Source organism: Halichoerus grypus, chromosome 1, assembly GCF_964656455.1.
Source record: "Halichoerus grypus chromosome 1, mHalGry1.hap1.1, whole genome shotgun sequence".
Lineage (NCBI taxonomy): Eukaryota > Metazoa > Chordata > Mammalia > Carnivora > Phocidae > Halichoerus > Halichoerus grypus.
Window position 1 is genome coordinate 212,835,480 of NC_135712.1, and position 13,049 is coordinate 212,848,528.

At 60.5% G+C, this 13,049-nt stretch overlaps 1 protein-coding gene across 9 annotated transcripts in view; it reads right to left on the reverse strand.

Annotated features, from left to right (window-relative positions):
- KDM4B (lysine demethylase 4B) overlaps positions 1-13,049 on the reverse strand; it is a 134,417-nt gene that overhangs the window by 25,056 nt on the left and 96,312 nt on the right. For 8 of the 9 annotated variants that reach the window (XM_078057161.1, XM_078057173.1, XM_078057177.1 and 5 more), the window contains one exon: positions 6,326-6,522. In XM_078057161.1, coding sequence (XP_077913287.1) covers positions 6,326-6,522 — 197 coding nt within the window. Of the gene's footprint in view, positions 1-6,321; positions 6,523-13,049 lie in introns of those variants that run through there. The other variant, XM_078057180.1, reaches the window with a different exon arrangement.

A 13,049-nucleotide genomic window follows, 5' to 3' on the forward strand; every position in this document is an offset into this window, starting at 1 on the left:
GAGCCAGGGGATGGGCGGGGGGGTGGGGGGAGAACGCATTCTACCACCATGGAGCCGGGGGGGAGGGCCCTCCACGTGGAGCCACTTTGGGGAATGCGGCCCCAGCTGGCAGCAAGCCCCAGGACAGCAGTAGGGCGCAGCCGGGTTGCATCACCAGCTGTCACCCGAGGAGGGGCTTCTCTCCAGGTCTGGGAATGCTGCAGGACAGGGCGCGCACGGGCGAACCCCCACGCTGACCCCAGGCAGCAGCCACCAGAAGGGCGTTCTCCTACTGTGAACTCACCTGGCCATGGTTTCCTGCAGCCCCCCTGCCCCGGCCCTCCCCTGCCCCGGGAACTGGGAGGCCACCTCGGATGCTGCCCGCTGCTCGCAGGGCCGACCAGGGGCGGTCCTGTCCATCCCAGAGAGCCTAGACCTTCCCCGGCCCCCAAAGCACCACGGGGCTCAGAGCTCTGGGCAGCCGCAGTGCCAGACCCCAAGCCCCGCCAGGCCTTGCTAATGCAGAGACCCCCCAGAACGGGGCGGAGCCAGACTGACAGACGTAAGTGGAAGGCCACCCCCCCCCACCCCCGCAGAGTGGGAAAAGCAAGCTGAACGTCAGCATGCAAAGAAAATACCCGTCTTGTGAAAACATACACTGGAAGAACGTGTAGCCAGTCTGTCGGAGTGGCAGGAAGAGGCGTCCACCATGCACTTCGGGGTCATGCAATCTGGCCACAGCGGCACCCCCCGGGCCACCGTGCCAGATGAGCTGCCTCCCCCGCTCGTATTTGCTTCTACGTGTCTCTGCCCCACCACAAGCACAGGCACGAAGGGTGTGGCCCGGCCTCCTGCCACTTCCAGGCCCCCCGCTTCTCTCCCCACGTCTGCCACCACGGTCAACATGGTGACATTCAGATTTCCCTTCTCCTGATTCTGTAGGTGTCATTCATCCATGAGTGACACAGCTGATCACTCGCTCCTCCTGGAGTTGGGAACTGGCCCGTCTTAGATGCTTAGCTTTCCTGGTGATCTCCAAGCTCGTGGGTGGTCTCTGACGCAGGGCATCCCACACTCCTCGAGGACACCCAGCGGCCTGCCCCCTTGAGACTGCCTAGGAGGCTCCTGCGTGGGATCCGGGTCCCTCGATGTGACGTCTTTCTTGGTTGATACCCTTGTTTGGCTGGAGCACATCCTCCAGTAGCTTCCTCAGAAAGAAGGGAAATCTGAGGCTTTCCGTGTCTAGAACGATCTTTATCCCCTTGCACATTTAGTTTGGAATTTGGCTAGGCACATCCTTTTGGGTTGAAAATTATTCCTCTTCTGATTTTTGAAGGGCTGTTCCTTCGCACGTTAGCTTGTAGCGTAAGTCCGATGCCTTTAGGATCTCTTGCTCTTTATGTGGACCTAGCTGTTCCTTTCAGAAGCTTTTGGGACCTTCTGTTTAACCCGAGAGTTGTGAAACTGCCTAGTGATGTGTGCATTGTATGGATCATTTTCATCCTCTGTGCCAGACTTTTAATCTGGAAATGCAGTGTTTGGGTCCCAGGCAATGTTCTTTCCTCTCTTTCCGAAACGCATCACAGAGGCCCCAGCTGCTCAGGGAGCCTCTGTGGCATGATCTCCCTGTCCTCCGCTTGACCTCTCAGCCCTGGGAGACACCTCAAGCCGACTCCCAGCCCACCTGTCTGTCCACCTGGAGCCAGCTCTCCCCGAGCTGCACAGGCTCCTCCTCACCGGCAGGTGCACCCCCCAGTGACCCCCGAGTGGCCAGGTGTCTGGTGGCTCACCGCACCATCTCCTACATGGGCCCTGTTCTTCTCTCTGGTTGGAGACGCTCACACCCCATCCTCTGCTGGAGATGGGGTGGTGGGGGCCCTGAGCCCTGCAGCACCTCACACTTGGCCTCCAGCCCACTGTGGTCCCCGGCCCAGGAGGCGCCCGTGTCTCTGAATCCCAGGCCTTTCCAGAGCTCCCGGCACGAGCCAGCCTCCTCCCTGTCTGCACGGCCTCGGATCCGAGCTTCCTCTGTGCTGCAAAGGGGGGGCTCTCTTGCCCACCCTTTCCTTCCTGTCCAAGTCTGCGGGCACGGCTCAGCAGCCGCCTTCCCTCTGCTGTTCTCGGTCACTCCTGTGTGGTCGTCGTGGTGGTGTTTCAGGAGCAGGTGGAGAAAAACCACGCACTTTACCCTCCAGGCTTGACTGCGGGTCACTGCCGTAAGTTCACGGGAACCAAAGACTGGGACTGAGCCCAAATACCGACATTAATGTTTTCAGTGTGGAAGCAGGTGTCCTTGGACCTCAGACGGGAGGAGAGGCAGTGTGAGGGGCTCCTCTTGGACCCCCGCCCAGGTGGCAGGCTCCGAGTGGCTCCTGGCCTGGTCAACAGAGGGCCCAAAGCACCCAAGGAGCCAGCTCTGACAGGACCGGCCGCTGCCCAGGGCCTCTGCTTCCGCAGGGAGCATCCGGGACCGCCAAGGCCCCGAGGCCAGCACGGCCGCTGCATCCAGGAGCAGGGGGCCAGGAGCCCTGTGCCCAAGACCCTTCTCCACACCACCCCCCCCGCCCCACCAGCCACAAGACACGCACTCCTCATTCACCCCCCAGCACTGCCTGCCCCCAGAGACAAGCAGGCGAGAGCAAGGAAAGGATTTCACCTTCAGAAACTGGTGCGTGCTCTGGGGGAGAACAATCGAGGAAACGTGGGCCACCAGGGCAACAAGTTCTTTGGGGCCATGGGGCTCACAGGCCCCAGGGTCACAGGGCTCGCTCCTGAGAGACCAGGAGGTGTGTCTGTGCGAAAGGGCTCAGGAGCAGGGCAGGGCTGGGGTTGGGGTTGGGGGGGGCTGGTGGGAGCGGGCTCAGAGATGTGGTAACCTCCAGCCTGGCTCAGGGTGTCAGGCACAGGGAGGAGAGGGGACACAGGCCGCCTGCGGGTCAGCAGGCGTCGGAGGGGTGGGAGGCTGGACCTGGGCTCCCTGTTTCCATTGTGCCGCGAGGGTGGTGGGTGGAGAGTGGCCCAGGCGGACAGACAGGGGTCAAGGTCAGCAAGAGCAGGCAGAGGCCGCGGCGGGATGAGACCCGTGGGTCCCCGCGAGGGAGCACGCCCCTCTCCATCTTCCTGTCAGCAGACGGCTGAGCACGGCCCGCACGGATGTCGTGCGAGGCTGGCGGGCGGCTGGCGGATCGCACAGCTGCTGGAACGTGCGGTCGATGCGGGGCATTTCTCAAAGCCCTCGTCAGAAGTGACAAGGAGCCGAGAGGAAGACAGTGTGCACCCGGAAAAGGGCTACTCGTTCAGAACAGGAGGAGGAAGAGCATGGAGATGCTAACCCAAGGAGCCGCGCATCAAGAGGCAGGAAGGTCACAGCTTCGTGGCGTTTGTCACGGGGCGGGGTCAATTCACACGACCAGATTTCGGTGTGGATCCGCAGGAGGGCCACAAGTAGGGTGCAGATCATTTCTCCCGGAGAGGCCAACACCTGGCTTCTGCTCTGAAGCGATGTTTGGGGGGCACGCTGTCAGAAGGCTGAAACTTTGGGGGGCGGGGGCCTGGCTGCGCTGGTCTGAACAAGGACCGAGGAAAAGCTGTAGGTCCCAGAGAAGGAGAAGGGGCCACAGGGGGACTCAAAGAATGGAGGGGAACAGCGGGCAGGTGAGGAGCCCACCCCAATGCCATGCCCTTGCTCATGGATTTCACACGATGTCTGGGGACATCTGTGGTTGTCACAACTGGGGGTGCTCCTGGCACTGAGTGGGTGGGGGCCGGGGTGACTCCTTAACCTCCCACAGTGCCCAGAATGTGCCCTCCCAGAGAGTGATCCGGCCCCAGAGTCCCCAGTGCTAAGGGGAGAGACCTGGTCTGGGGACAGAGCCAGCATCGCCCTCACTCTCTGGCCCAAGCCAAGGATGCTCAGGGGGAGACATCCCTCCCCCAAAACAAACCCTCTGAGGCTCAGGGGAGCTGGCACAGCTGGGTCAGGGCAGAGCACCACATGGCCAGGAGAGAGTCACATGGGACTCTGTGACAGTCACTGAGCTCAGGCCGAGGGGCAGGGGCATCCAGCTTGGCCTTGAGTCCCCAGCCCGCTTTTTCTGAGAAAGGCCCCCCAACCCATGACTTTAAAGAAAAAGAAGGCAATCAGCCATATTTTCCATACTAAAGGCTTTAAAGAAAATGCCATCCTTGGGAACAAGCCTGATTTGTACTCCAGTCCCCCTGGCTGCCTACCACAGCTCCCCTGGTCGGCAGCAAGGGAGGGAGAGATGGAAGACAGGAAGGCTCCAGAAAGCAAGAGTGTATGACAAGGGGGCTGGGACGGTGAGGGGGTGGCCCAGGCAGAGGGGGTGGAGGGTGCTTCCTCTGGCACAGAAGGTTCTGGGCCGGCCGGCTGGGGTCCCTTGTCCTCTGGGCAGGCTCTTCAGACAGCCTCTAATGCCACTCCATTTCTGGGATGTGATGCCTGTTTATTGGCAATCCGCTCTGTTGACCAATTAGGCTGAGCCACAATCAATTAGCCATTATGCAAATGCACGTCTGGCCTGGGAGCTAGCCTTCCACCAGCTCACTCCTTGCTCTGTTGCAGGTTGGCCTCACCCAGAAGTTGCTCCCCGCAAGGAACACAGGGAGAGCCAGAAATCAAAAGGACAGACAACAAAAGAAAGCAGAGAAAAAAGAGACTCACCTTCACGAAGGCTGTCAGGAGCAGCTGTGAAAGCATTCCAGAGCTGCCGGAACATTCTCAGAGAGAGGGGTCCCAGGGTGGGGAAACCATGCAGCGAGGCTGAGACTGCCCAAGATTCGCAGATTCACAGACAGACACGAGGTAGCAAGAACAGCCCGGTCGGGGGCAGGCTCTGGGCCGGCACGGCCCCTCGGCCAGGATGGTTTTTCCCAGAAACAGGTCCAAGGGTGTCTGTCCCCGTAGGGCGCAGGAGTGCCACCAATGGGGCTCCCCGAAGGAGGGCTCTGTCCCAGCCTCCCGAGACACCATCCACGGCCAGTGGGGACAAGATGAAGACGGAACTGATGGAGTGGCTGCCGGTGGAAAAGCTTTCCCCGAAGCACAGATCCACCTGCTGCCTGATTTGGCGGCGCCCACAAGCTAAGGACGGTGATGATGCTTTCGAATGGTTCACAAAGTGACAAGAGTGGTCCTACTTGGCGGCAGGGGAAAATGATATGAAATTCCAATCTCAGCATCCGTGAATGAAGTTTTACCGGGACACGCCACGCGCACTGGTTTATGGAATGTCACTGTCTACAGCGGCTTGCATGCTGTCGAGTGGCTATGAGCCCGTCAGGCCCCGCACCACACGGTTCCAGCTCAAGGCTGGGGACCCGGCAAGGATGTGCTGAATGTTCTTTGGGCACCAGGAAGGAATCCGGCGGAACACTGTCCATGAGCACTCAGACCCGGAGAGCCTGGGTGCTCCCACAAAAAGCCAATGGACCAATGTTCTGGGTAGCGGGGCGCCGTCGGGCACTGCTGCCGCTGTCTCTCACTCCTGGCCCCAAGCTGACTCCTCCTCAGCCCAGACCCGCCCCCCACGTCCCCACAGTCTCGGTGACATGCCAAGAGGGTGCTGTCGCTTTGCCTTCTCCCCCACCCAATGCCAGGCATGTGGCCCGGCGGCGACCACGCTGGCCTGGAGGGGTCCACGCTGTAGAGAGGGGCCCTCCGAGCCAGGATGGGGGTGTAAAGGACATCCGTGGGGGGACAGGACTCTGCATCACGGCCATAATCGCGAATCCAAACAGCAGGATTTTGGAAGTGCCAAATGAGCATCCACAGACGCAAAAGGGCAGGGGTGCGGCAGCCACACAGGCTCCAGCACGAGACCTACCATCACTCGGAGCCAAGAAGGGACCCGAGCAGCCCTGCCACGCAGAAACAGGGCTCCCATGTCCAGGATTGTCACAAGAGTGACGGGGACGGCCTGTGTCCTCCCAGAGAGGAAACCGTGTGGCCCAAGGGCCAAAGGACTGGCCTCCCAGGAACTGGTGAACGAGGATAAGAGGGAACCTGACTGATAAACACAGACACCACCTGCCGCCAGGCCCACTGACCATGTTCGGGGAAGTCGAGGCCTGAGAAACACATTTGCAGAAGAGACAGGACGAGGAAGAGAGGAAGAGAGCAAGGAAGGAAAGGGAAAGGAGGAAGGGAGGGGAGGCGAGGGAGGGGGAGGAGGAGAGGGGGAGGAGGGGATGAGGAGGGGATATGGAGAGGGAAAAGAGGTGGGGGACAGCTTGCAGCCACCAGCCAGGTGGAGAGTGGGAGTGGCTGGGGCAGCACCACCAGAACCAGGCAGGGCGCAGTGGCTCAGGCTCCTGGGTGACTCACCTGCGTAGGAGCTTGGCCTTGAGTGAGGCCCGGGAGGCGCTCCAGGTGCTCAGCTCTGGGCTGCTCAGGGCCGTGGGCCGGGTGTGGTCGAGCACCGTCAGGTCCTTGCCTTGCTTCCACAGCTCATACCGCTCCGGCTGCAGGATGCGCACGAACACGTCCATGGAGATCTTGACCATGTCCTTCCGGCACGTGCACTGCAGGGGGCAGGGGACATCTGCTGAGCCCGTTGCAGGGTGAGTCCCACCCCGGCCTCTCTCCTTTCTAGAACCTCTACCTCCAGACAGGAAATGGCGCTTTTCCGTCCCAAGTGGAAGCCGTGCCCTCAAGTGGGAGCCTCTGGCCCACTCCTGTGGGGTCACAGCCTCCGCCCAGCACGAGGCCCAGGGATATGACAGCTGACCCTTTGTGGGGGACTCGGGGGTCAGCAGGCAGACAGACGCAGCTCAGGAGCCCCAGGTCACGAGGGTCCAACCTCCAGCTGCCCACGTGTCGGCTCTAACCGAAACCTGCCAGCTGTCGGACACGCGTCCCCCCCAAAATGCATGTGGAGTGCTTCCTAACAGCAGTCATTTCGAAGGTTAGGAAGAGGGGAGAGCGGTCAGTCCCAAAAGGCTGAGAGCAAAAAAGGAAACAAGTGATTTTAAGAAGGTGCAGGGCACCCAAGGGCGCATGTGTGCCTGCTCCCAGTCTCTGCCTCGCGGGTTTGGGGAGAGGAAGCCAGGACCCGGAGACTCAGCGGCTGCCCCAGGGCGGCCAGAACTCAGACTGAGAGTGGCCCGCGGAGGCAGGGGGTGGGCACAGTGTACCAGGGGGCCTGGAGCAATACTGCCTTGGAGCAGAGGGTCCTGTGTGTGTGGGAGCTTCGAGCACGGGGCAAACAAGCATGGCGAGGACAAGCTGAAATGGGGTCCCTCTTGTCCCCTCTGCTGCTGTCTAGACCCATCCCTCTTGTGCCCTGAACAACTCCCACAAGCCACATGTTCCTGGAGCCTCTCCTCCATGTCATCGCATCGTGGTGGCCCCCAGTGCCGGGCACCATGCAGGAGGCACGCAGGTGTCCCAGGGACACTTAACACCTTGGGAAGTCGTGGGTCAGAAAAGCCAGCTAAAGATTCCAGAAGCTGGGCTCTAACCAGTGAGCCAATGACCTTCCTCCATCAGCAGGAAGAACTCAGGCAGCCCTGGTCTCCGACTTACCTGTGGGATGAGACCAAGATAGGACTGGAAAATCATCCTACTGCAAAAAGGGAGAGAAACTAAGGGGCCACTGGTCTAGGGCAGGGCTGGCAAACTGTCCATAAAGGGCCAGGCAGTGGCCCAGTCACAACCTCCCAACTCTGCTGCCGTGGCTCAGAAATATCATAGGTAATACATAAACGAATATGTGTACCAATAAAACTTTATTTACAAAAACAGGTGAAGGGCCAGATTCGGCCCAGGGCCTGGTTTGCAGACTGGTCTAGACTCTGGAGGATAACGCAGGCCCTGGAAGCAGGTGGCCTAGGGGACCCAAGGAGGTGGTCTTGACCTCCGGGTGCCCCTCCTGCCTAAACCGGACACAGTCCTTGCCTCCTTATGGGGACAAATATACCCAGGAAGGCCTGTCCTGTGAGTGCTGACCAGAGGCCTCAGGGCAGCCACCCTTCAGGGACACGCCTGGGGACACCTGCACTGCAGCCCCTGCAGCTCCAACTCTGAACGCCTGCCTGCTCAGAACGTTCTCGGCCCCTCTTTCTGCCTCCCTATCAAATAAACAGGCTTAGGAGAGGCCCATTTCCAAAATCGTAGCTTAAAACACGTTTCCATTTTAAACACGCATCTCACCCTCCTTTACAACCGTGTCACTGTCACTGTCACTTTCTCAATGGAAATGGCAAGAAGGAAAGGATGTAACTGGATCCAGCAACCGTGCCCCCCTGCCCTGACAAGCCCTTCCATGCTTGCCCCATCACTGAGGACCCCCATCTACGTGGGTGCGTCGGGGATGCGGGAGGGGCTTCAGGAAGTGTCCTGAGGAATTTTCTGCAGCCCCAGCTCCCACCCCCACTCCCTCCCACCCCCCAGGGCTGGATCTGGGAGCTTGGACTTGGGGATGGCAATAACCTGACCACGCCAAGCAGGAGGGAGTATTTATGGACAAGCGATTCCCAGCAAAAGCAATTCATTTAATGAAAAATTGTGCAGGAGAGAAAGGCTGGCGGTGTAATTTGGCTTCTGAGTGGCGGGAGCACAGATGGTGCCCGTGTTTCAGATTCCTGGCCCAGGCCCCGGCCTCCCCAGAGCCCCCATCGACAGCGGCTTAAGGGATTTGTATGGAGTGGCTCTGCAATTGCTTTTCCTTAAGTAATTAAAAAAAGGCACCTGTGTGCACCCCGGAGGGGGACACGTAGATGTGCTCCGAGGAGCAACGCCAGGTGGCCTGGAGGCTGGCCTGTGCCCCACTGCCCGGCTGGAGCCACACTCCCTCTCCCCTGGTTCTGGCTGCGGTGGGGCTTGTGGCCCATGGGGGAGGATTCCGGAGCAGCACGGGCACCCAGGGAGCAAGCACTGGGTCCGGGGGAGGGGAGCGACAGCTGCTGGGATTTAGGACACGGCCCCATCGCCTCCTCGGCAGGGCAGCTGAGCTCGGGGGGGCAGGCGCCATGGACCCACGAGCTCCCGTCGGCCCGCCGTTAGGGAGGTGAGGTTGCTAAGGCCGACAAGAAGACCCAGCTTCTCCTCCTGGAGCCGAGCGCGCCAGACCCCCAACAGCCCTCAGCACCGGGTACCTTGTGACTGGGGCCATCACAGGTTGCTGGTTCACTGCAGCTGGCCGGCCGGCCGGGGCAAACACAGAGGCTCCAAGCTGCAGGGGCTGCTCGGGAAGGAGGCTCAGAGTGTGCGTGTTGGGGGGGGGGGTTCACGGCAGGCTCTTCGGGATGGCCTGGGCAAGGCCTGGGCAAATCGCTCTGTTTTCATTCTCCCTCTCCCACCCGCCGTCCCACTCCCAAACCGGAGACAGGCATTTTCAAGGATCTGCTGGAGTCACTCAAGCTGATAGTTTCCCCTGCTCTCCTACCAGCTCCCCAAGTTAGCAGCCCACACCCCGCCCCCGTCAGCACCCGCCACAGAGCGTGTGCCCTCAAAGGGAGCTGGCTGCGTCGTTAGTTTCTGATGAGAATGGGGCACAAATGTAGGGAGGAGGTCTGAGGGGCCCCCTGCACCACGGCCAGGGCACAGAGCCCCCAGCCGCCAGAACCGGCTGCCAGCCCCGGGGGAGCGGGAGGTGCGGCTCTGGCAAACCCTGGATGAGGCGCGGCCACTGGCCATTCCTGTCACTTGAGGCAAGCGGGTCCCCGCGCCGCGCCTCCCAGGGACCTCCCCGAGGAAGTGAGGAGCCCAGGCAGAGCCGGCCTCCCCTTCGGTACCAACAAGACCGCACGTGCACACAGGAGGAACCGTAAGGAGGCTGTTCGATGGCCGTGGGCAGACCCACACGACGGCGCCCAGCGCCGCTGCTAAGCCTTGGTCCGGGGCACCGTGTAAATGACAGAAACGTTCTTGGGACGGATCTGTGATCTCAAGAAATACAACACGCACGCTCACAAGTACAAGGCCCCCGTCATGAACAAAAATCTTTAGGAAGGGCGCCTGGGTGGCTCAGTTGGTTAAGCGACTGCCTTCGACTCAGGTCATGATCCTGGAGTCCCAGGATCGAGTTCCGCATCGGGCTCCCTGCTCAGCGAGGAGCCTGCTTCTCCCTCTGACCCTCCCCCCTCTCATGTGCTCTCTCTCATTCTCGCTCTCTCAAATAAATAAATAAATCTTTAAAAAAAAAAAGAAAATCTTTAGGAAAAGCCAAGCTCCTTCATCAGACACCCACCATGGCTCTTTCAACTGTGGGGCCAAGCCATTCGTGTGCGTTGACTTTTCTAAGTCTCTTTATTGGGCAGGTATGTCATTTAAGTGGAGGGTAGGCCAATGACAGAAAGTGGGCCAAATGTGGCCCACAACCCGTCTGTAAATAAAGTTTTATTGGCACGGCCACACCCACCACTGTGTTGGTGCCGCCACAGCTGAGCAGAGCGGGCCCACGGAGACCACGTGGCCCGCACACCTGCAAACATTCACAGAAAGTTTGCTGAACCTTGATTAAAGGGGCAGAATGATTTTCACAGGGTAGCCTGAGGCCTAAGGGCCTCAGTGGGGCGTGTGCTAGAGGCCGACCTCGGTGAACTGGGTGAGCTCCTACAGACACGTGCTGTGGACTGAGCTGTGTCCCCCCCCTCCCCTAGGTTGAAGCCCTAACCCCTAATGTGACCGCCTTTGGAGATGGGAACGTCAGGAGGTAAGTACAGTTAAACCAAGTCCTCTCCCCGCTCCATGCAAGGACAGAGCGGGGAGGCAGCCGGCTACAAGCCACCTGGGGGCTCTCACCAGAACCCAGCCCCCAGGCACCCTCTTCTCAGACGTCCAGCCTCCGGAACCACGGGGGACACAGTCCTACTGTTTACATGCCACCCAGTCCGTGGTCCTTTGTTCCAGCAGCCCGACTGCCCGGGACAGGTGTCCTTGTGCACACTTCCCGCAGTCCTGTTCTTGACTGACCACAGCAGGCCGCACGCTCCCCACTAGCCGCTTCCGGAATCCAGCTCTCACCAGGTGCCAGGAAGCACCTAGAGCCTGGTGCACGGAGGCCTGGTCTCAGGTTCGGCCTCCTCTAGGCCACCTGTCCCCCATACCTACAGCCCGATCTGGCCATTCACTGTGAAAACAGACCCCCCTGGAGGCCAAAAGCACCTCAGGGGGCCTGGGCCAGCTGCCCTTCACCCACGCCGGGGCCCAGACCCAGCCTCAAAGGGCGCCCGGGGGCTTGAGAGGACCAGCCCCGTGCTGTCTGGGGGCTTTGGGTCCCCTTGTAGCAGAGACACTGGCCCCTAACCCCCCAGCCACAGATCTCACACGCTCTGCCTGGAAGCACCTGGCGTTTTTGATTTTACGAACCCAGGCACTCACACACGGAGGAACACAAGCATGGAGGTCTCTGAAATGACACCTAAGGAACGAAGGGGTCGGGCCCTGGGGCGCCTGGGTTTGCTCAGAACCACTGCACCTGCGCCTAGAGCGGCAGAGGGAAGGCGAACAGCAGAGCCGGCGCAAAGCCTCCCGCAGCCCAGCGCAGTCGGGCCCGGAGCGCACGTAGATGTGAGGGGCCCCTGACTTCCTAAGGTTGTAGGTGAGTAAGAATTAAGGTACTGAGATCAGATTCACCCACTGTGAAGCCACACAAACCCGGAGCAAGATGGTCTCAGACTCTGAGCTCCAAGAGGGTCCCATCTGCCATGTGTGGACTATTCTGTGCTCTCAGCTGGCGAGGCTGAATCGAGGGGGTGTCCACATGCCGGGCCCTCCCTGCAGCGGCTCTCGGTGGCATCAGGGAACAAAAGACACACAGAGCCTTCCCCTGCTCGCTGGGAGCAAGGACCCCCTGTGCACGCTCCTCGTCCTGCCCCTCCAGTTACTGCTGCTTTTGACCAGAGAGGCACCTGGGGGAGGGCCAGCGGCAGGATGCCTCCTCACCCTCCCAGGAACTGACTCCCTCGGACATGTCACCAGGGGCCCCAAGGACGCTGGTGGAGACAGGCAGAGAGGGGAGGGGAGGGGAGGCAGAGGGGAGAGGAGGGATGAAGCGGGCAGAAGCCTGCCAGGGCAGAAGCCCAGCCGGGGCCCGGGCCATTCCCCAGACAGGGCGCTCCCAACACGGAGCCTCCTGTCACAGCCACACAGGCCTCTGTGACCCCCAGTGGATCACTCCTGTCAGAACCACCCGAAAGGCCAGGGATCTTGAGAGCGCCAGCCAGAGGCTCAACAAGAAACACTCTTGTCACTTCCAAATGACAAATGACAAGAGTTATGACCTCGGAGTTTAGGGGCCCTGGGCCTAATCTGAGCGCCGACCTGGGAGCAGGGAGGCTGTCACCCCAGGTTGGAAGACTGACATATCAAACAGCCCAACATTCATGCATGTCTCCCAGGATCTGCCGCTAGGACCAAGGAAAATGAGAAAACAGCGCAGGGTGGAGATTTGCCTCTGGTTATCATAGCAGGGGCCCCAAGCAGAGACAAATAGGGTTTTTCTTTCCCAAGCATGAAAAAATAGAAATTGGCATGTCGTCAGGCTCAGAGCAGGGGGGGCCCTCGGGGCCCAGCGACACTCTCGGCTCGGGCTGTCCGTGCCACGGGGGGCAGAGGGCAGGCTCAGAGGGCCCACAGAGCCGGACCAGCATCAGGGCTCCCGGCACTCAGGGCACTTAGCAGCGGGGACTCCCAGGCCACCAACATGAGACCCTGACTCCCACAGGGGACCCCACTGCAGGATGATTACTGAGGGCCACCACCTCAACTCCACCTCTCCCTCTCTGGGTTTTAAAGCAAAAAAAAAAAAAAATCAACCTATTCATAGGAATCAATAGTAAAGCCCATGACATCCTCGAGGATCTCGTTTATTAGCATTCCCATGGCCCCCACTGTGCAAAGCACTTGGCCACTGCTCACGGGAAGCTCCCCAGCCGCACGGGATGGCGGGCGGGGCCCGAGTCAGCAGCTGGCAGGCAGCCAGGGATCCGTGGCTCCTCTGGGACTGGGTGCCCCACAAGCCCCTCCGCTCCCCATCACGGCCCAGGACACATCCAGCCACCGAGGGCACTGGAGTTTGCCCCACTGGACCCGGGGTCTCCTCTGC